Consider the following 22,181-nt stretch of genomic DNA (forward strand, 5'->3'; position numbering starts at 1 on the left):
TCTATCTCAGATGGAAACACAGAGACTCTTAGTCACTCCTTCTTGGGTCCAAGGTTGTCCTCTGAAAACACGAAATTAAATTCCTCAGTGGCTTGGGCACCAGTTTTCTTGCTCCGCCCTGTCTGGACTTCAGCATTACCAGAGCGCAGGCCTGGAGTCAGCTTCATTAGTTCAGGCCTTCTGATGAGATTGACTTCGCATTAACTGAATCTGGGTCACAGAGATGGAGACAGTGACACCCTGCATGATAGGAGTCACCACAGGGAGGGTGTACTCATGTTTTAGGTGCTGAATTTGTCTTATACGAACCATGTGTTGGAAAAAGAAAATTATTCTGGGGTGAACAATGGGAGGGGCATTATTTTTTTTGCAAGAGAATGAGGCGAGGAGAACCTCAGAGACCTCTCATTTGCTTCTCCTCTCAAGTGGCCTTTGGGTCACTGGGAACCAGACACCAGCTCTCTCTGGGATCAGTTGTGGAAACGTCCAGCCATGCACAGATTTACCGGTGCATACCAACAGCAGCTTCAGCACCACACCAAACAGATTTATGGATTTGTTTGCTCTCTCTCGAAAAGCCATTTCCTCCGCAGAAGAGAGAGGGAGAGAGGATGTGTGCCCGAGGGGTCGCAAGTGAGGAAGGAGGGTGAAATACAGCATAGAGGCCCATGCTGCAGACAGGAGCCACCGTCACTGCTCAAGGGCTGAGTCTCTCTTCCTCCCTGGCTGACTTCCTGGAGCACAGGTGAGGACAGGCCATCAGGCTGATCGATCGTGTCATAAAAGCACAGGTTGCTCTGGCAGAGCCCATTTTGCGTGGGGCTAGCGTGGAGCAGGGGAGGGGGAGACAGTGACTCCGAGGGGACAGGGGTGGAGGGGGGACATTGAGGGGACAGGGTGCTGGGGTGAGGGGAGGGCGTCAGCCTGGGCGAGCTCTGCAGAGTCGCGGAGGGGCAGGCACGCACAGCTGCTGGAAAAGGCATCAGAGAGGAGAGGAAAAACAAACACCCCCCAGGGAAGGGGTCTGGTTCTCCTGAGGAAGCGCTGACAAGGGAGCAGAGATGCTCAGCCTGATCCTGGGGGGCCCAGTGGGGCAAGGCAGGGGAGTGGGTAGGGGGGTGCTATGGATGGCCAGACTCAGTCTTGAATGTTGCTCCAAAGGGGGTCTTTCGAGACCTGACTCACTCTCATCTCCCCTTCTACCCACAAAGCCCTGGGAACCCGTGGGGGTGATTCTGAGGCTGATTTCCTAGAATATCTGCAGCCATTCCAGTACACATCTGTCTATCCCTGTCTCCTATAAATCCTCCACGCTGACAGTATTCCTGGACTGGGTTTCCTGATCCTCCTGAAGTCAGGCTTCCAGCTTCTAGAAATGCTAGGAAATGGAAGTAGCTCAGTGCTTAGGACTTGTGTTCATGAGATATCTTTTGAATAAAAATAAAAAAAGGTAGGATGAAAAGTTGTTCTCTCTGAGAGCAGAATACCAGCAGGAAGTCACTGTCTCCTGCAGTCTAATTTTAGAGAGCAGGTGGGCTTAAAGTGCTAAACAAACTGCTTATGGAAGACTGATTTTAATGAGGAGCAGTTCTAGCCTGATGGCCAATCCCTCTTTGACAAACGAGAAGGCTCCTATCAATCGCCCTTCTCTGCTAGAACAGCACAAAGTGCTTAAAGGCAGCCCATCATTGTGGGCAGAGAATACTCTCTTCTGAAGACAGAACTGAATTCAAATGCTGACTCCAGCACTTTACAGCTGCCTGACCTTGGGTGAGCTACTGAACCTCCCAGATCCTAACCTCCTTCACTCTAAACCAGGGGCTGGGCCCCAATGGGGACAGATGAACAGAAAGCACTTGACACTTGAGAGAATCTCACTGGTGAAATTTTTCTTATCAATGTTTATTAATTAGTTGCAGTGAAAGAATCAGGTTTTTTTCTTTCCAGCTGGGAGAAATACCAACAACCTCAGATATGCAGATGACACTACCCTAATGGCAGAAATTGAAGAGGAACTAAAGAGCCTTTTGATGAAGGTGAAAGAGGACAGTGAAAAAGCTGGCTTAAAACTCAACATTCCAGCCATAGAAGGAACATACTTCAACATAATAAAAGCCATATATGATAAACCCACAGCAAACATTATCCTCAATGGGGAAAAATTGAAAGCATTTCCCCTAAAGTCAGGAACAAGATAAGGGTGCCCACTCTCAACACTACTATTCAACATAGTTTTGGAAGTTTTAGCCACAGCAATGAGAGAAGAAATCAAAGGAATCCAGATTGGAAAAGAAGAAATAAAACTCTCACTGTTTGCAGATGACATGATCCTTTACATAGAAAACCCTAAAGACACTGCCAGAAAATTCATTGAGCTAATCAATGAATATAGTAAAGTTGCAGGATATAAAATTAACACACAGAAATCTCTTGCATTCCTATAAAGTAAAAATGAGAAAACAGAGAAATTAAGGAAACAATTCCATTCACCATTGCAGTGAAAAGAATAAAATACTTAGGAATAAATCTACCTAAAGAAACAAAAGACCTATACATAGAGAACTATAAAACACTGATGAAAGAAATCAAAGATGACACAAATAGAGAAATATACCATGTTCATGGATTGGAAAAATCAATATAGTAAAAATGAGTATACTACCCAAAGCAATCTATAGATTCAATACAATCCCTATCAAGCTACCAACGGTATTTTTCATAGAACTAGAACAAATAATTCCACAATTTGTATGGAAATACAAAAAAAACATTGAATAGCCAAAGCAATCTTGAGAAAGAAGAATGGAACTGGAGGAATCAACCTACCTGACTTCAGACTATACTACAGAGCTACAATCATTAAGACAGTATGGTACTGGCACAAAGACAGAATCATCGACCAATGGAACAAAATAGAAAGCCTAGAAATAAAACCATGCACCTACAGGTACCTTATTTTTTGATAAAGGAGGCAAGAATATACAATGGGGCAAAGACAGCCTATTCAATAAATGGTGCTGGGAAAACTGGACAGCTGCATGTAAAAGAATGAAACTAGAACACTTTCTAACACCATACAGAAAGATAAACTCAAAATGGTTTAAAGACCTAAATATAAGTCCAGAAACTATAAAACTCCTAGAGGAAAATATAGGCAAAACACTCTCTGACATAAATCACAGAAAGATCCTCTATGCCCCACCTCCCAGAGTAATGGAAATAAAAGCAAAAATAAACAAATGCGACCTAATTAAACTTAAAAGCTTCTGCACAATGAAGGGAACTATAAGCAAGGTGAAAAGACAACCTTCATAATGGGAGAAAATAATAGCAGCTCCTGCAGCTCAATTCCAGAAAAATAAACGACTCAATCAAAAGATGGGCCAAAGAACTAAACAGACATTTCTCCAAAGAAAACATACAGATGGCTAACAAACACATGAAAAGATGCTCAACAGCACTCATTATCAGAGAAATGCAAGTCAAAACCACAATGAGGTACCATCTCACACTGGTCAGAATGGCTGCTATCAAAAAGTCTACAAACAATAAATACTGGAGAGGGTGTGGAGAAAAGAGAACCCTCTTACACTATTGGTGGGAATGCAAACTAGTACAGCCACTATGGAGAACAGTGTGGAGATTTCATAAAAACTGGACACAGACCTCCCATACAACCCAGCAATCCCACTTCTGGGCATACACACTGAAGAAACCAGAATTGAAAGAGACATGTGGATCCCAATGTTCATCGCAGCACTGTTTACAATAGCTAGGGCATGGAAGCAACCTAGATATCCATTGGCAGATGAATGGATAAGAAAGCTGTGGTACATGTACACAATGGAATATTACTCAGCTATTAAAAAGAATGCATTTGAATCAGTTCTAATGAGGTGGAAGAAACTGGAGCCTAGTATACAGAGTGAAGTCAATCAGAAAGAAAACTACCAATACAGTCTATTAACGCATATATATGGAATTTAGAAAGATGGTAACAATGACCCTGTATGCGAGACAGCAAAAGAGACACAGATGTAAAGGACAGACTTTTGGACTCTGTGGGAGAGGGTGAGGGTGGGATTCTTTGAGAGAGTAGCATTGAAACATGTATAATATCAAATGTGAAACAGATCACCAGTCCAGGCTCTATGCATGAGACAGGGGGCTCAGGGCTGGTGCACTGGGATGACCCTGAGGGATGGGATGGGGAGGGAGGTGGGAGGAGGGGTTCAGGATAGGGGCATATGTACACCCATGGCTGATTCATGTCAATGTATGGCAAAAACCACCACAATATTGTAAAGTAATTAGCTTGCAATTAAAATAAATAAATTAAAAAAAAAACCCTCAACATTAAGAAACCTAAGATCATGGCATCTGGTCCTATCACTTCATTGCAAATAGATGGGTAAATAATTGAAACAGTGAGAGACTTGATTTTCTTGGGCTCTAAAATCACTCTGCTGATAAAGGTTTGCATAAAGCTATGGTTTTTCCAGTAGTCATGTGTGGATCTGAGAGTTGGGCTATAAAGAAGGTTGAGCGCTAGAGAACTGATGCTTTCAAACTGTGGCTCTGAAGAAACTCTTGAGAGTTCCTTGGACAGAAAGGAGGTCAAACCAGTCAATACTAAAGGATATCAACCCTGCATATTCATTGGAAGGACTGGTGCTGAAGCTGAAACTCCAATACTTTGGCCACCAGGTGTGAAGAGTCGACTCTGGGAAAGACTCTGATGCTGGGAAAGATTGAAGGCAGGGGGAGAACAGGACAACAGAGGATGAGATGGTTGGATTGCATCACCGACTCAATGGATATGAGCTTGAGCAAACTCTGGGAGATGGTGAAGGACAGGAAAGCCTGGCACACTGCACTGCATGGGGTCACAAAGAGTCGGACACAACTTAGGGACCAAACAAGAACAAATGATGCGATGAGTTGATATTAGGCAGAAATAAGAGTAAGCCATGACAAAGAAACCACAGCAGAGGATGGAGGCTGAGTGCGACAGCACAGGTGCCTGGCAGGCCAGATTTGCTTACCTGAATCACAGCAGTAGCATTAGCAGGTGTAAAGACTGGGCTGTTGTCATTCACATCAGAAATATCGATGTTGACAGTGGCAGTTGAGGACATCGGAGGCATGCCGCTGTCGACTGCCTGGATGAGCAGGGAGTATCCAGACACCTACCAAAGCACAAAGGGTCCACAGTAAAGACCACGGTGCCTGCTTCCTTCTCGGCCCACACAGAGGTGCTGTGGGCTTGCTCTGCTCTGCTAAAGATGAGCTGTCTTCGCTTTGAGTCTTTGGACCAGGTTTTTCAACCTGGGCACCAGCCGGCGTTTGGAGCCAGATCATTCTTTGTTACCAGGGGATGATCTGTGTATTGTAGAATGTTTAGCAGAACCCCTGCTGTTTATCCACTAGAAGTCAATATTGCCTCTGACCATTTGTCAGAAACAAAAATGTCTCCAAATATTGCCAGATGTCCCCTGGAGGTACATCGCCCCTGTCTAGAAGCACGGCTCTTGGCCTTTGTTTAAATCACAACGGTTGTCAACACTGATCTGTCTCATGTATCAGTTTTGATACTTTGGGAGTACCTTATGGGGATCTATCACACAGTGAGATCTTTCTATTTATAAGCATCATGTCTATGGCATCTTTTTCCTTATTTTAACTTCACTTTGAAGACACATTTTTGGTCAAAAAAAAAACAAAAAACAAAACACCAACATTTAGAAACTTGGTTTCACCTTGACAGAGGAATCTGGATCATTCTTTCTGACCTAGATACCTTCAGGTAGTCCTTTTGTGTCTTTTCACTTAGGGCCAACGCTGCTCATGAAATCAGGACCACAGGATCCCAATGCTGAATGTACTTTTCTGCCTTCTTGCTTTGGAAGGACAGAAATTCAAACCATTCAGAAATATACACTTTTGCTTTTTCTTTAAAACCTCCCTAAATAAGAAACCATCAGTGTCTACTGGCAGCAATTCTTTCAAAGGTTTTAATGCAAATATTCCCTGCTGCATTTCAGCCCATTTCTATTTACTCCCATTATTTAGAATGGAGAATGCTCACATGCTCAGTTGCTCAGCTTTGTCCAACTTTTTGCCACCCCATGGACTGTAGCAGTCCCGTGTCCTGTGTAGCCCGCCAGGCTCCTCTGTCCATGGGATTTCCCAGGCAAGAATACTGGAGTGGGCTGCCGTTTCCTTCTCCAGGGGATTGTCCCAACCCAGGTATCAAAATCTTGTCTCTGCAGCTCCTCCATTGACAGGTAGATTCTTTACCACTGAGCCACCTGGGAAGCCCATTTAGAATGGAGAACCTCCCTACTGATACTCACAGAATCCATGCGTGATTTCAGCGAAGGGGGTGGGGGTTGTGGATGTGAAGGGAGCAGGCCTGAACTAGCTTACCCGTTCCCGGTCCAATTTCTTCTTAACCTTCACAAGTCCCAAGACAGGATCCACAGCAAATTCATTATCCCGATCTCCATTCACAATGGAAAAACGAATCTGTCCATTGGGCTGGCTGTCTGCATCTTCTGCTATTAGCTTCACAGGACACAAACAAAACAAAGATATGACAGGGGAGACTGAGAAAAGGTTTATTTTTAGGGTCCAGGTCTATATAAATGGGCACTGCTCTGGCAGGTTTCCTAGATGCATTGCTCACCAGTGCCAGCAATCAGGCCTCAGGGGGAGAGATTTTGGGTTAGCCTAAGAAGGAAAGCATCATTACTGGAACTGTTATTTTATTTCTCTTCATTTTCATCTGAATGCAGCCTGATGCTTGTTAGGCCTGATTTCCCTCAGGCCTTGAGCCAGTTAAGACAGACCACAAACTTTGGTAATTCTTTCCCAATTCTGCAAAACAATGATCTCTGCCACTGAGTTGGATGTTTTGTAAACTTATGAACTTCCATGTTAAGGAAGTCCAAGAGAACTTCCTTTTCCACACGGCTAACATGCAGACCCACCATCTCCTGCTCTGCGTTGCTGATCTGGCATTTGTATGTACAGAAATAGTCTCATATAGTTCCAGGCCCCAGGAGAGAGGGCCTGCGGGGTCTACCCGGGAGGTGAAAAGAAGGAACATCCCCAACGTGGTGCTGCAGGGGCCAGGAAGGCACCCCTCCAGCCTAGGGGTGGTGAAGGTGCTGAGGACGGGGCTCCCTGTTTCTCGATGTAACTTCCATATCTAAGAGAACCTGTGTTCTCCTAACACATGTTCTTACTGCTATTAGAAAAAGTTCCCTCCAGAAAGAGCTCCTCTAAGAGTGGCCAATCGATCTTAAGCTTGATCCTATTTGTAGCTGCCTTACCGTGTGTGTGTGTGTGTGTGTGTGTGTGTGCGTGCGTGCGTGCGTGTGTGTGTGTGTGTGTGTTTGGGGGAGGTGGAAATAATTTTGTTCTATCCTTAGACCTGTCATCTAAGTTACAAAGTAATAGCAGCTATTAGGAGCTAATTTCATGGTCTGTTTTGTTTCCTTGAAAAACATCCACTCTTGGGAGGAAAGTGGTTAAAGATCGCCTACCCCTTGCTGTAAATGAACTTATCAGACCCTCTCTAACAGACAAAATGGGGGAGGAGCAGCTGAAAGACTGGTGTCTGAATAGAGTTCTTGGGACCAAAGGGAGCCTGAAAGGAGAAAGTGTGAAGAGAATCCAAGATGGACTTTGCTCACTTTTTCACCCTCTTGAAGATCATTCCTCTGAAATACCTAGACCTCCTGCTGGCACCTACCAAAATGACTGAGTCCCCAACCAAGGCATCTTCACTTATGACAGCACTGTACACGTCCTGGCTGAACTCGGGTGGGTTGTCATTCACGTCCGTGAGGTTGATGCCGACAGTGGTCACAGCGCTCAGGGCGGGCGTCCCGCCGTCTCTCGCTTCCACCACCAGGTAAAACTTTCTGCACGATTCATAGTCCAGGGCCTCGGACACAGAAATACCCCCTTCGAAGAAAAATGGGGAGTTTTAGATTTAATTAGGAAAAAAAGAAACACTCTGGTCAGCAGCTCCACAATCATGGTAATATCTGTGACATCGTCTCCAGCCAAGACTCTGAGATACTCAGGAATTTGTTTACCTAATGCCTGCTGAAAGCACCCGAGAGTCTGATTAACGCTGTCAGTTAAAACACAGCTACCCACCAGACACAACACTGAAGAAATAGAGTCTTTGTTTATTTCTGCAACAGTGTCAGAACCCCTCAAGCAGCTGGAAATCTCTGGCATTATTCACCCTTATGGGAAGAGGGGTGGGAGCAAACAGCCCCCGGAAGTGTCCCCCCAGGATTCCTCCAGAAGACCCAGGCAGACTGAGACTGAGCCAAGAAGCGTCAGTGTGATTCTATAACCTCAGCCCTCATCAGTCAGTGTGCATGTGTGCCTGCTAAGTCACTTCTGTCGTGTCCGACTCTGTACGACACTATGGACTATAACCCACCAGGCTCCTCTGTCCATGGGATTCCCCAGGAAAGAATACTGGAGTGGGTTGCCATTTCCTCCTCCAGGGGATCTTTCCCACCCAGGGACTGAACCTGTGTCTCTCTATCTCCGACATTCACAGGCAGGTTTTTTACCAGTAGCACCACCTGGGAAGGACCAGTTAGTAAATACTTGTGAACTTCACCTAAGTCTTAAATTGAATTACCCACTAAGGTGCTTACCTACTTACAAAGTGCTTATCTAAAACTTTTAGGTCACAAAGAGGACAAAGAAAGTTGAGGATATTGTAACATGCTGGAGAAGGAAACACTTGGGAATCTGTAACCAAAAGAAGTGTGAGTTTAGTGTCCACAACTACAGAGAAGAGCTAACACTCATGAAAGTGAAAGTGAAAGGCACTCAGTTGTGTCTGACTCTTTGTGATCCCATGGTCCATATAGTCCATGGAGTTCTCCAGGCCAGAATACTGGAGTGTGTAGCCTTTCCCTTCTCCAGGGGATCTTCCCAACCCAGGTCTCCCACACTGCAGGTGGATTCTTTACCAGCTGAGCCACAAGGGAGCTATCAGGGAAGCCCAGCACTCATGGTATAGAGTTATTTAAGCAGATACAAAAGGTGAAAGCAGCTAGCTGGGTGGGACCCCCACAACGGGCTCCCTGAGTTCTCTTTCCCACCCATCCTAGTCCTCTCTGGTGGGCAACCTAGTCCTGAGTTCAGCAGTTGGTAGTTGATCACTCTGCCCTTTGCAGGAAAGTTCTCAAGGGCATTTCCCTGGTGACTCAGATGGTAAAGAACCCGCCTGCAATGCGGGAGACCCAGGTTCAACCCCTGGGTAGGGAAGCTCCCCTGGAGAAGGGAACAGCTACCCTCTCCAGTATTCTCACCTGGAGAATCCCATGGACAGAGGAGCTTGGTGGGCTACAGTCCATGAGGTCACAGAGCTGGACACGGCTGGACAACTAACACTTCCGCCTGGAAAACATTCACCGAGATCAAGGTGAATGCATTTTGTTCGTCCTCTTTCCAGACAGGCAGCGTCTCTAGCAGCTAAGGCTGCCTCTACTTAAGGTGAGAAGCAGAAGTCATACTCATAACGAGGGCCTCTTTCTTGCCATAATTAAGTTTTCTTAGCAATTACCACCTCTAGTGCTTTATTTTACATCCCAGTCTCGTTATCCAGAGCCATATTTAAACAGTACTTAACCACTTCCTCATGGTATTCATATACAATGGCCATAACCAGACTAGCTAAGGCTAACACATATTTAAATGAAGAAAACTCCCATACATTTTAATTTGAAGTAATGACCTTAATAAACAGGGTTACTGCTGGAGGAAGCAGCTATTGCAATCCTTTCATTAGTTTTCACCCTCCCATTCTAAGGGCGAGGACTATATCTCCTCCAATTTTTTCACTCTCACGGCATAGCTGTGTTATATAGAGGTTAGAGAATGTATCCCAGAGTCAGGAAGCTCTGAATTCAAATCCTGGATTCCGCACTCCCATCCGCACTTATTCTCACTGGAGGAATTATTTAACCTCTCTGAAGCTGATTTTCTCACATGGAAAAGGGGGAGATAACCAGCAGGAATCGGTAAATAACAGGAGTCTGGCGTATTTGCCATGTTAGACGACAGTGCTAATTATGATGGTTTCTTGTTCATATTTACTAGATCATCCAACAGAAAATGGACCTTCTTTACCCTCTGGCTCAAGAAGTGCATGTTTCTTGAGTGACAAGGGGATTATGTCCAATGGCCAGAAGGTGTCAGAGACTCACTTTTCTTATCTGTGAATAAGGGACTGCCTTGCTCCTTCATGGGGGTGAGGTAAACAAATGAGAGTAGTCAAGAAAGAGCTTGGAGAACACTGATATAAACACTATGAAAATACAAGGATGAGCATGTTTACTTTTCAAAGATCAGCCAAATTTTTTTTCTGAATTACCATCTTCATTTACTCAAAGTAGCCTTAATGCATATTAACTCCCTCAGGAAAAGAAAGCCCTGGGGTTCTACTTTTGTTCTCTTGGTTTCTCTCTAGACATCTTTTCCCCAGGGGACGCTGCATCACACCCCAAGTTTGTAAAGGGTATGGTAAGAAATGGAAGTACTCCGGCCAGGAGGAGTGAAAGTGAGCATGTTAGTGGCTCAGTCATGCTCAACTCTTTGCGACCCCATGGACCAGCTTCCTCCATTCATGGGATGTTCCAGGCAAGAACACTGGAGTGGGTTGTACCCAGGAATTGAACCCGGGTCTCCTGCATTGCAGGCAGACTCCTTACGTGGGAATTTCTAAGGATGCCCCCTGCCAAATTTCAGCTCCATGCTGTGGGCTCACAGGGGCAAATCCTTGGCCAGTAGATTTGCTCTAGGATTTTTCAGATAGGAAAGCTCAGGAGGAGTAGTGTGGCTCAAGAGGGGGAGATGGTATTTGCAGAGGGAGCCTAAGGGTTTGATTGGGTATTTCCCTTTCCTGTTGGCTTCTTGTGTTAACCTGGGCTGTGTGTCTCTCTGTGTGAGGTGCTCCTGGAGATCTGCCTCCACTTGGCCTGTCTGCACTCAGGCTGTGGGTCTCTGGTCACCTCCCAAGGCAGATGTTAAAGAGTGATCAGCATGGTCACCTTGAGACCTTCTCAACTCAGCACCTAGCTGGCTGGAATGGCCACTGTGTTTGATTCTAGCCCCTGGCAAAGGAAATGGCAACCCACTCCAGTATTCATGCCTTGAGAATCCCATGGACAGAGGAGCCTGACAGGTTCATGGGGTTGCAAAGAGTCAGACATGACTGAGCAACCTCACTTCATCCTTAGAACAGAGCATCTGAGGGCACTCTGGAGTCTGGGTGTAGGCTGTGCTAGGAGATTCGTTGGTCCACTAAGAAGGGCAATTGATTAGAGAGAGCTAGGAGGAGAAGCAGGGTATGGCAAAGCCTTGCATTCTAAGTAGGTTGCTGTTTACCCACCTGTCTTTGGATTGATCCTAAACTTCCCCTGCTCATTTCCAGACCGGATGAGATAGGTAATCTCAGCATTTGTGCCTATATCTTTGCTGGTGGCAAACACAGCGAGGACTTGGGTGCCAGGGGAGGTGTCCTCAGGCACCGACACCAGGTAGTCCCTCCTCTCGAAGACGGGGGGGTTGTCGTTGACGTCCAGGACGGTGATGCTGACGGTGGCCAGAGAGGACAGCGCCCGGCCTGGGCTCTGGTCGGTGGCCCGCACACGGAGGGTGTAGGAGGACTGCTGCTCTCGGTCCAGTGGGCGCTCCAGGACGACGATGCCAGATGAGCTGTCCACAGAGAAGAACCCGTCGGCCGAGTCGGCCAGGGAGTACACGACCTTCCTGTTGACGCCTGTGGGAGACAGAGGGCGGGCGTGAACAGCGGTGCGGCCGGGCGTGACCAGGGGCGCGGCCGGGCGCTCTCTGCCGAGGAGGACGGCTCTGCCAAGCGTCTAAGGGCCACGCAAAGGAGCACGGGAGCTGTAGCATGGTTCCTACAGCTTCGGTCCCACGGCAACTTCAGTTTGTAAAATATATACACCCAGACCAAACGGTAAAGAAATGGAAAATACTGGCCACGGATATCAGAAAGAGCTGGATCTAAAGCAGAATGCCTTGCAGGCGTCACACTGCTGTAAGTCTTCACTTTAACTAATGTTTTCAAATACTTGACTAGCTGTCTTGATCACGTTAGAAACACTGACTTCAATTCTTTTGGCTCGTGTGGTTTGCAAAAGCCACAATCTTTCTTACCTGCCTATGCCAAATAAGATGAAAATGATTTGGAAAGAGGAAAGAATATATAGGCTATAATTATTCAAACCCTCGACCAATTTCTTTATTTATTTATAATCCCCATCTGAAACTATTCTACTGAGGATTACCACATATCTTCTAATAAACAAGCCAGGAGCCTAAAAAAAGAGAGAGAGAGAGAAAGAAAAAGAAACAGTTGAATCTTTTTAATATATTAAAGAATCCCATGAATTTAAACTCTAAGATACCAATAAGTATAAGGGTCAAGCTGTGCCACAGAAAGAGAAGTATAAATTAATGAATTAATTACTTTGACACATTTTTATGTAGAATCTATCAGACATTATTCTAGTGGCCAGAGAGTTCAATAATGGTAAGGGTCTAACATTTCATGAAGGAAAATATTACATTCTGGTGAATGTAAATAAGACATGAACAAGAACAACGAATCTGAAAAATATATGGGATGTGAGGGAGGAAAAGGGAGAAAAATGAAGCCGTGAGTGAGCGCTCATGAGTGCTGGGGGAGAGGGAGCTTGGGAGCTGGAGAGAAGGGGGTGGTTATTTCAATACAGTGGTGGGAAGTTTGCACTTGAGTGAAGATGCGAAGAAGGGGATGAGGGGGCAGCACAGACTTCTGACGAAGCAGACGGCAGGTAGGGACTCCCGGGAGCAGGGGCATTCGTGAGTCAGGCTGGTGTGACCGAGGAGATGCGGGAGCAGATCGACGTAACCAGAGCTGAGAAGAGACACGCGGGAGGAGGGAGACGTGAGACGAGGGAGATGCGGGAGGAGAGAGAGGTGGGAGGAGGGAGACGCAGAAGGAGGGGGACACGAGAGGAGAGAGACACGGGAGGAAAGGATGGAGGAGGAGGAGGAGAGACGCAGAAGGATGAAGACGCGGGGAGAGGGAGACGTGGGAGGAAAGAGACGCTGGGGGAGGAGGATGCGGGAGGAGGAGGAGGAAGCGGGAGGGGAGGAAGAGAGACGCGGGAGGAGAGAGACAGGGGGAGGGGGAGATGCGGGGGGGGGAGGGAGGTGCAGGGGGAGTAGGGAGACTCGGGAGGAAGGGGGCGCAGGAAGAGGGAGACGGGGGAGGAGGAGGAGAGACGCAGGGAGAGGACGAAGACCAAGTGAGGAGGGAGACGCGGGGGGAGGAGGGAGACGCGGGGCGAGGAGGGAGAAGCGGGGGGAGGAGGGAGACGCGGGGAGAGGACGAAGACCGAGTAAGGAGGGAGACGCGGGGGGAGGAGGGAGACGCGGGGCGAGGAGGGAGAAGCGGGGGGAGGAGGGAGACGCGGGGGGAGGAGGAAGACGCGGGGCGAGGAGGGAGAAGCGGGGGGAGGAGGGAGACACGGGGGGAGGCGGGGGACGCGGGGGCGTAGGGAGACGTGGAAGGAGGGGAGATGCGGCAGGAGGAGGGAGACACAGGGGAAGGAGGGGGACACGGGAGGAAGGAGATGCGGGGTGAAGGGAGACATGGGAGGAGGGAGGGGACGTGGAGGGAGGGAGACGTGGGGGGAGGAGGGGGATGTTGGAGGAGAGAGGCGAGGAGGAAGGAGGAGAGACGCGAGGGGAGAAGGGGGAGGCACCGGGAGGAGGGGGAGGCGGGGGAAGGAGGGGGAGGCGGGGGAGGAGGGGGAGGCGGGGGAAGGAGGGGGAGGCGGGGGGAGGAGGGGAAGGAGGGGAAGGAGAGGAAGGCGGGGGGAGGAAGGGGAGGAGGGGGAGGAGGACAGACGCAAGGGGAGCAGGGGGAGGTGGGGGAGGGAGGGGGAGGTGAGGGAGGGAGGGGGAGGCGGGGGCGGAGGGGGAGGCGGGGGCGGAGGGGGAGGCGGGAGGCGAGAGTAGAGTGCTGACAGCGTGGGGCAGATTGGAGGTGGGGGAGGGAGGGGAGGGCGGGGGGGAAGGAGGGGAGGGCGGGGGGGAGGGGGGGCGGGAGGCGTGGTGGCTCTGAGGAGGGGGCACATGATATGACTCAGCTATTCACAGCACAGGTGGCTGGTGGTGAACAGAACCGCGGAAGAGACACAGGCCTCCCGGTGTCCAGAGCAGCGCCATACACAACAGCCAGGACACGCGGGCAACTGAAGTTGGCATCAAGAAACGAACGGATTAAACAGATACAGCACATATATACACTGGAATATCACCCAGCCGTGCTGCTAAGTCGCATTAGTCGTGTCCGACTCTGTGCGACCCCGGAGACGGCAGCCCACCAGGTTCCCCCGTCCCTGGGATTCTCCAGGCAAGAACACTGGAGTGGGTTGCCATTTCCTTCTCCAATGCGTGAAAGTGAAGTCGCTCAGTCGCGTCTGACTCCTACCGACCCCATGGACTGCAGCCTACCAGGCTCCTCCATCCATGGATTTTCCAGGCAAGAGTACTGGAGTGGGGTGCCATTGCCTTCTCCATTACTCAGCTGTAAAAAGAATGAAATTGGGTCGTTTGTAGGGGTGTGGATGGACCTAGAGTGACGTGAGTCAGGAAGAGAAAAAGAAATATTGCATATTAATGCATATATGTGGAATCTAGAAATACGGTACAGATGATCTGCAATAGAGAAACAGAGCTGCAGACACAGAAAACAAATGTATGGATGCTAAGGGGACAGACGGGGCGTAGGGTGGGATAAACTGGGACTAGGATGGACATACACACGCTGTTGACGCTATGCACAAAACAGATAACTAACTAGAACCTACTGGATAGCTTGGGGAACCCTACCCCCGCTCTGTGGTAACCTGAATGGGAAGGAAATTCAAAAACGAGGGGATACACATTTATATATAGCTGATTCACCTTGCTGAAGAGTAGAAGCTATTAATTATTAAATAGTACAACATTGTGAAGCAACTATGCCCCAATAGAATGTAGGAACAAGCAAAAAGACAGGAAGTGGAGACCTGCTGGCAGTCCCTGCAGGAAGACCGGCAGCGATAAGGGTAGCTGGGACAGACGGTGGAGCTGGGGGCTGAGAGGCAGTCAGGTTCCAGGTGTACTCTGAACAGGCTGGGGTGAGAAGTGAGGGGCCAAATGAATTCAGAATTCGGAGATGGGGAGAATAGATGGCCTTCTCATCATGGAGCTGGCAGGGCATGGACGTAAATGTCAGAGAAGATACCAGAATGACTCTTGGGTTTTCGTCTGAGCCACTGAAAAGACGGAGTTTTCATCAGCTGCCATGAAGGGCTTCCCAGGTGGCACCAGTGGTAAAGAATCCGCTTGCCAATGCAGGAGACATGAGAGACTTGGTTTTGATCCCTGGCTTGGAAAGATTCCCCTGGAGGAGGAAATGGTAACCCACTCCAGTGTTCTTGCCTGGAGAATCCTATGGACAGAGGAGCCTGGCGGGCTACAGTCTATAGGATTGCAGAGCTGGACGCAACTGAAGTGACTTAGCACACACACATGCCATGAAGAGGGCTGTAGGAGGACTCAGATCTGATGAAAAGATCATGGGCCCCATTGGGATAGACTGAGTGTGAGATGGGCACTTTATATATAAGTGGAGACTCAAGCAGAAAGTTTGTACAGGAGGCTGGAGATCAGAGGAGAGGTCCAAACTGGAGTTATATTTTGAAAGGTCATCAGCATTCAGAGAGCCAACAGAGCCATAAATGGATGTGGTCGTAAGGGAATATAAAGAGAAAAAAAAAAAAAGAAGAAGAAATCCAATGGCCAGTAAGCCTAGAACACCCCATCAAAGAAGGGAGAGATTTCGTCAGAGGGGGATTTCCAGTTCTATGACGGAAAGAAATGCACTTCATTATCACAATGTCATTTTACCTTAAGATATCCTAAAGCTACAACATACAAACCAGGAAATGTCCATTAACAACCAACAAATCAGTGCATGATGACTGGATCAACTTTCGGTTCTGAAGATTGATTATACTATTTTTATCCTAGGATCTCAGCACTTCAAAATGGTTTATTATAAGCCTCCAAGTCTTTAGGAGTTATAGATTATAAGCAAAATAGAACAACTTCATGGGTGGAAAAGCATTGCATCATGTTGTCCTAAACGCTCTTAATGAAGACAGTATGACAGCTACCTGAAAATGTCTTTTGTGAATCACAGATCCTTAGAATATAAGCTCTTAGAGGGAGGACCTACATATGTGCTATTTTCTATTATAGCATCTCACCCTGGGGACAGGCCTTTGGCATTAATAAGAGGTAAACACTTTATTCCCTCAGTGTACAATTTCCCTTAAGCCAAAATTCCCAGCAAACCAATAAAATCACGTATCTGGAGGGAATGACATAAACTGCATTATGTGGCTTTAACCAAAAGGTCAACATTGAGAGTCTGCTCTTGGTTCCATTCCACAGAGCCCATTTTTCCCAAAGTTTCATCATTTACTTTTATTTCTCTTTCAAAACCATCGCCCTGTGATATATAAACACCAACCTCTGATTTTATTGGTGCTGGGATTAAAAACAAGAAGTCATTCCTATTTCCTTGCTGCCCCTTGAAATAAGGCCCCAAAGCAAAGCTTTAGGGATGCTTTCTGGCTATTTTTAGAAGTGGCTGCAAGACTAAATTTTCCATCATACACTCCTGGGGTGAATACATGGAGGACTGCAGAGGTGGTCAAGCTTGCAGCTGAAAGACAATAACCCTGCCTGGGTGTCTGAGTGACTGTGTGTCCTGGAAGCTGCCCTGACCGATCTGATGGCCTTGGGACACCTCTCAAAGGGCACAGAGATGCATTTATGGAAACACACCACGACTGACATAAATATACCACTTCCTTCCTTGTTAGTTGCTTAGTTGTGTCCGACTTTGTGCAAACCCGTGGACTGTAGCCTGCCACAATCCACTGTCCAGGGCATTTTCCAGGGAAGAATACTGGAATGGGTTGTCATTCTCTTCTCCAGGAGATCTTTGTGACCCAGGGATAGAACCCAGGTCTCCCGAATTGCAGGCAGATTCTTGACTGTCTGAGTCACCAAGGAAGACCAAGAATACTGGAGTGGGTTGCCATTTCTTTCTCCAGGAGATCTTCCCCACCCAGAAATCAAACCTGGGTTTCCTGCATTCTAGGTAGATTCTTTACCAACTGAGCCACGAGGGAAGCCCAAATATACCACATGGGCTTTCAAATCACATATTCCCTGGGAATTTGACTCCCCGCCAGCATATGGAACACCACTATCACCAACAATAAGGCGTGGCAGGATATTCACGAAGGACCTTTCATCTGAGCATTGGCCGACAATATCACCCCCTTCAGGGACACACAAGCTGAGGGCTGGGCGATCTGCCTGCTGCCGTAAACATTTTTAGTTAAGCATGAGGGACAAAGTCCTCTTTCCAGGAGATCTGCTTCTGGATAAGCTTCCTCTTCAGGCTTGAAGAAAGCAATTTCTGACTCTTCTGAAAGCCAGCATGCTCCGACCCGCTGAGCTGGGAGAGGCAGGGGCTGGGTTTGTGCCCTGGCACTCTCTGTGGCAGCGAGACCTGAAGGTGAGGTGCTTCTCATGGCTGCCTGTGTGCCCTTCACTGGGACTGAGAGCTGAAATCTAAAAATATTCCTGTGTTCCCAGCCTGCAGATTTCTCTCCCAGCCTTCGGCTCTGCACAGACACCCATGCAGGAGAGGTGGTGTTCTCTGAGCGTCCAGCCCTGTGGCGGGAGCCCTGCATTTAGAAGGCTGACATCAATCAGTGACGCAAAGACCACGGCTCCCCTTTGGGCAGGTTCTGTTAATTTAAAAACTTGGTGACAGGGTTTTTCTGCTTTAGAACAGCAGAAAACCATCCCCTGTCCCACACGTTGCTGACCCCAAGTCCCCGCCCCCGATACTCTGTTTCTGACAGTATCCTGGGCATGCACACCAGGAGGAGCAGGGAGAGTTATGGTTGACCTCACCTTCCTGTTCCAGTCACACTGACGGGAAAGCAGTGCTAGAAAAGGTGGGGGCAGGGCACCCAAGCCACACACCTGCTCAGAGGTGTCACGATCTGGTAACTGAAGAAAAGCAGGATGTATTTTGGGAATGTATTAAAACTCCAGTTTAGACACAATTGAAACAGATTTCAGTAGTTTGTAGCAATAAAGTCAGATGCATAAATGCCAACGTGCAGGCAATAATTTTGGAGGAGCCCTTGGGTCTCTGCTGTATCACTATGCAATAGGGGTGGTCTTTTTTAAATGAACGCATGTCCTATCACTAAAATGGAAACTTTCTATCCAAGAGTGTTTGATAAATGCCATCCTTCAAGTCTCGATCCTTTCCCTATGTACCCGGCAGAAAATCTGAACCCGAGAAGAAGGCTTGCTTGCTAATTGGCCTCCTGCTCTCACTGCATGTCACGACATGTTACATTAAGGTATAACATTAACCCGTCGTTTTGCGTCTATGGTTTTCAGTATGTAATTCTCTTCTCCAATTTGTACCTAATTTAATGAGGATGGAGCTATTTAGCTTCTTAAGATGCTGAAATGCCAGACTACCAAGTATGATTTTCATTGCGTGTGAAGTTTCTGCACGTTAACTGTAGCAAATGGAGCAGGCAGGCCTTCAGAGGATTAAAATCAAGTAAAAAGAGAATGACTAAAATCCCAATCTGTTCGAGGAAGTAATAGGTAGTGGCATTTTGTGGAGTGGGCTGGGAGGAAAGAAATAGCACATATAAGTTCCCAGGAGGGAAGTCTGTGAAATCCAGGGGTGGGGGGGGGGGGTGTTGCCCAGGGCTTCTATATTCTCTTCTTTTGAAGGTTTCTAAGTGGAGGTCAGGTTCCTCTCATTTGGGCCAAATGGAAGTGGATTATTTGGATGAGGGGCATGGATTGTATGGAGAAGGAAACGGCAACCCACTCCAGTATTCTTGCCTGGAAAATTCCATGGACAGAGGAACCTGGCAGGCTGCACGCAGTCCATGGGGTCACAAAAGAGTCGTATATGACTTAGTGACTAAACAATAAACAAATGGACTGTATATAAAAGTCAAAGTTTAAAATGAGAGCAATGTCCAATCCTGACAGACAGGAGACCTTGCTTGTAACCCAAGTACACCTGAGTAGCTTAACCTTGTAGGGTCTCAGGTGTCTTCATTTTTTTAAAATTTAAATTTATTTATTTTAATTGGAGGCTAATTACTTTACAATATTGTATTGGTTTTGCATTATAAAATGATAGAACCTAGGTCCATTGAGATCTAAAATGATCTTCCAGCACTATTTTTTATTTGCAAGTTAAATTAATTGGTGTTGGTTTCATTTCTGTTTTCAAAGGAATCATCCTCTCCTCCAACCGGCCATTAAATTGCTGGACCTCGGCATCCCTGGGCAGAGTTAGCAAAGGAAAAGTCCACATTAAACCTGATGATGATGAGCTACTGGAATCTTCTGGATGGGATGAAAACTTAACACAGCAGATTCATGCCGTTTAGTTACGTGTTGAAAGTTCACACGTATACTTTACAGCAAGGCGTTTACATCTCGTGAGAAATGACATCCACTGCCAGGATCATCGGCAAGGGTCTCACCTAGTGTCAGAATAACTCAGCTTGATAGTTGAGATTGTTAAAGGTGTTAGAATCAGCACCAAAACCAAATGGCCAGAGCAGTCAACACAGCAAGATTGCTGAGATTTTTTTTTAATCTGGTCTTTAAAAAGCATTGTCTCCTCTCCTTGTAAGAGCAAGCCCCCTGAGCTTCGCGAACCTACAAGAGCACTGCTCTTACTTTGGGGTCTCACGTGGCAGCTGCGCTGACCCTGTCAGGACAGGGCCTCGTCTGTGACATTCACCTTCCACCCTCCAGAGGCTGCACAGGATCTGGTCTGTCCGCGGCACACAGAAAATGTGGACTGTACTAAGTTGCTATAAACTGGCTTTTATAAACAGACATGAATTTATACAGAATAGATATCTGGGGGAAGATAATCTGAAATAATCTCAGCAATCAGACTCTAGTAACCTTTACATTTTGGTTCTAATCACTTATTTTCTATCAGCTTGATATACAGACATGTCATGATTTATATACAATAATAGGAACGCATTTGTCTGACCAACATACATCTTCATGGAACCAGTGTCCTCAGAGCATTTCAATTGCCCCCTAACGTTCCTTTATGTCCTGTGGCTGTCTGCCCCCAAATTCCATGACCTAGGCAAGCTAATAACTTGTTTTTGAACCAACACTTTCTCCCGCCGGCATGAGTGCCTATTCATCAGTGCTTGAAATCCCACAAGTACATTTAGATTTCGGTCTTTATGACCCAGGCTTGGTGATTAAGGCACATTCTTATTTAAGCTTTAAGGATTATCTTTCGAAGAAAAATGCTAAACAAAGCTTTGGTTCTTGAATATGTCATTACATTCCTTTGCGACAGCCTTATCCTTAAAATATAACACTTTTGAGAGGCGCAAGAGTTCTGTCTCTCACTGGAGGCCCTGGTTATGACCCTCCCATTTAATAAGGATTTGTCAAGAGCCACTTGTCTGACTATCACGGGCACCATGTTGAGAGAAGTACAGCCCAGAAGACACCTCCTTAAATCTAGGAGCTTAGCAACTTGACAAGGAATTACTCATACTATTAACTATGTATTTAAGTAATACCTAAACTATTCGCTTAGGGTTAGAATGCCGAGTTCTTTTGATTCTACCTCTGAGAGCTGTCCTGAATGTTTGTGGCCGGGGCTTAGAGTCAGGTAAGGCTCCACCCTCCCTCACCTACCCGGCTGCAAGAGACTCCTAATTGCAAATTCAGACTCCATCCTCTCCTGACTAACCCAGAATTAAGCTCCTAAACCTCTGGGTCCAGTCCTGCCCCAGCTGCTCAAGGTTGTCACTGCCTTATCACTTCTTACAGCAAGAAGTAAAAATGAGGCACTTCCTAGTGGTCCAGTGGTTAAGATTCCATGCTCCCAGTGCAGGGGTCCCAGGTTCCACCCCTGGTCAGGGAACTAGCTTCCACATGCCGTGCCGCAACTAAGAGTCTGTGTGCCTCAGCTGATTTTGCATGCTGCAACTAAAATCCAGAGTGCCACAAAGGAAGATGGAAGACCCTGCATGCTGCACTCAGACCTGGCACAGCCGAGTAAATACAAACAGATCATTAAAAAAATAAATAAATAAAAGATTGAGACTGGCTTTCCAGTCCTTTGCAGTCTGGTCCCAACTCACACTCTCCACGTCGTTCCCAGCTCCAGTTCCAGAGTGGACGGTCTAGTTGAGTCTCTCCTGAGGACACACGCGCATTCACTACTGCAGTTTTCTGCTCATGCTCTCACTTCTACTCAGATCACTGTCTTCCCCTCCTTGTCAAAATCCTGCATGTTCTTTGCAGGTCCTCCTCTGGGACAGCCTCCTTAATTTCCCCTCTTTCTGCTTCCTTAACATCATTTTCACATTCTCAGTAGCTATATTTATGTCCTCTCTCCCACTAGATTAACATATCATTTAGGCAGAGGGACTGGGTCTTTTTTCCTTTACATTTTATTTTTTACTCAGTTTTATTGAGATATAATTGACATACAGCCTGTATAAGTTAAAGGTATAAAACATAATGATTTGACTTAACGTAAATCATGAAACGATTACCACAGTAGGTTTAGTGAACATCCATCATCTCATATAGATGTAAAGTTTTTAAAAAAGAAAAAAAAATATTTTCTTTGTGATGAGAACTCACATAAGATTTACTTTCAACAGACTTTACGTACTGCATGCCTGCTCAGTTGTGTCCAACTCTTTGCAACACTTTGGACTGTGGCCCACTATGCTCCTCTGTCCAAGGGACTCTTCAGGCAAGAATATTGGAGTGGGTAGTCATTCCCAACTCCAGATCTTCCAACCCAGAGATTGAACCCAGGTCTCCTGCATTGCAGATGGATTCTTTACCTGCTAAGCCATCAGGGAAGCCCACATATTACATACAGCAATGTTAATTCTATATGTCATGTACATTATATCCTTAGTACTTAATCTTCTTAT

The 22,181-nt window shown here is 46.8% G+C and overlaps 1 protein-coding gene and 1 long non-coding RNA gene across 3 annotated transcripts in view; one reads left to right on the top strand and one right to left on the bottom strand.

The window, feature by feature from the left end:
• The window catches only part of FAT3 (FAT atypical cadherin 3), an 813,871-nt gene that overhangs the window by 60,792 nt on the left and 730,898 nt on the right, over positions 1-22,181 (bottom strand). Inside the window, exons 14-17 of the mRNA XM_069566576.1 lie at positions 11,435-11,824; positions 7,760-7,974; positions 6,430-6,567; positions 5,046-5,189 (exon numbers count right to left, since the gene is read on the bottom strand). Of these exons, the coding sequence (XP_069422677.1) occupies positions 5,046-5,189; positions 6,430-6,567; positions 7,760-7,974; positions 11,435-11,824 (887 nt within the window). The remainder of the gene's footprint in view (positions 1-5,045; positions 5,190-6,429; positions 6,568-7,759; positions 7,975-11,434; positions 11,825-22,181) is intronic.
• On the top strand, positions 11,626-21,338 carry LOC138427206 (uncharacterized). 2 transcript variants are annotated; one of them, XR_011251939.1, is made up of 4 exons: positions 11,626-12,106; positions 14,223-14,602; positions 18,488-18,566; positions 19,471-21,338. It is a non-coding gene; the product is annotated as an uncharacterized lncRNA (long non-coding RNA). The 2 variants fall into 2 exon arrangements; XR_011251940.1 differs by lacking the exons at positions 18,488-18,566; positions 19,471-21,338 and having other exon boundaries at positions 14,223-16,996.

This window comes from Ovis canadensis, chromosome 21, assembly GCF_042477335.2.
Source record: "Ovis canadensis isolate MfBH-ARS-UI-01 breed Bighorn chromosome 21, ARS-UI_OviCan_v2, whole genome shotgun sequence".
Lineage (NCBI taxonomy): Eukaryota > Metazoa > Chordata > Mammalia > Artiodactyla > Bovidae > Ovis > Ovis canadensis.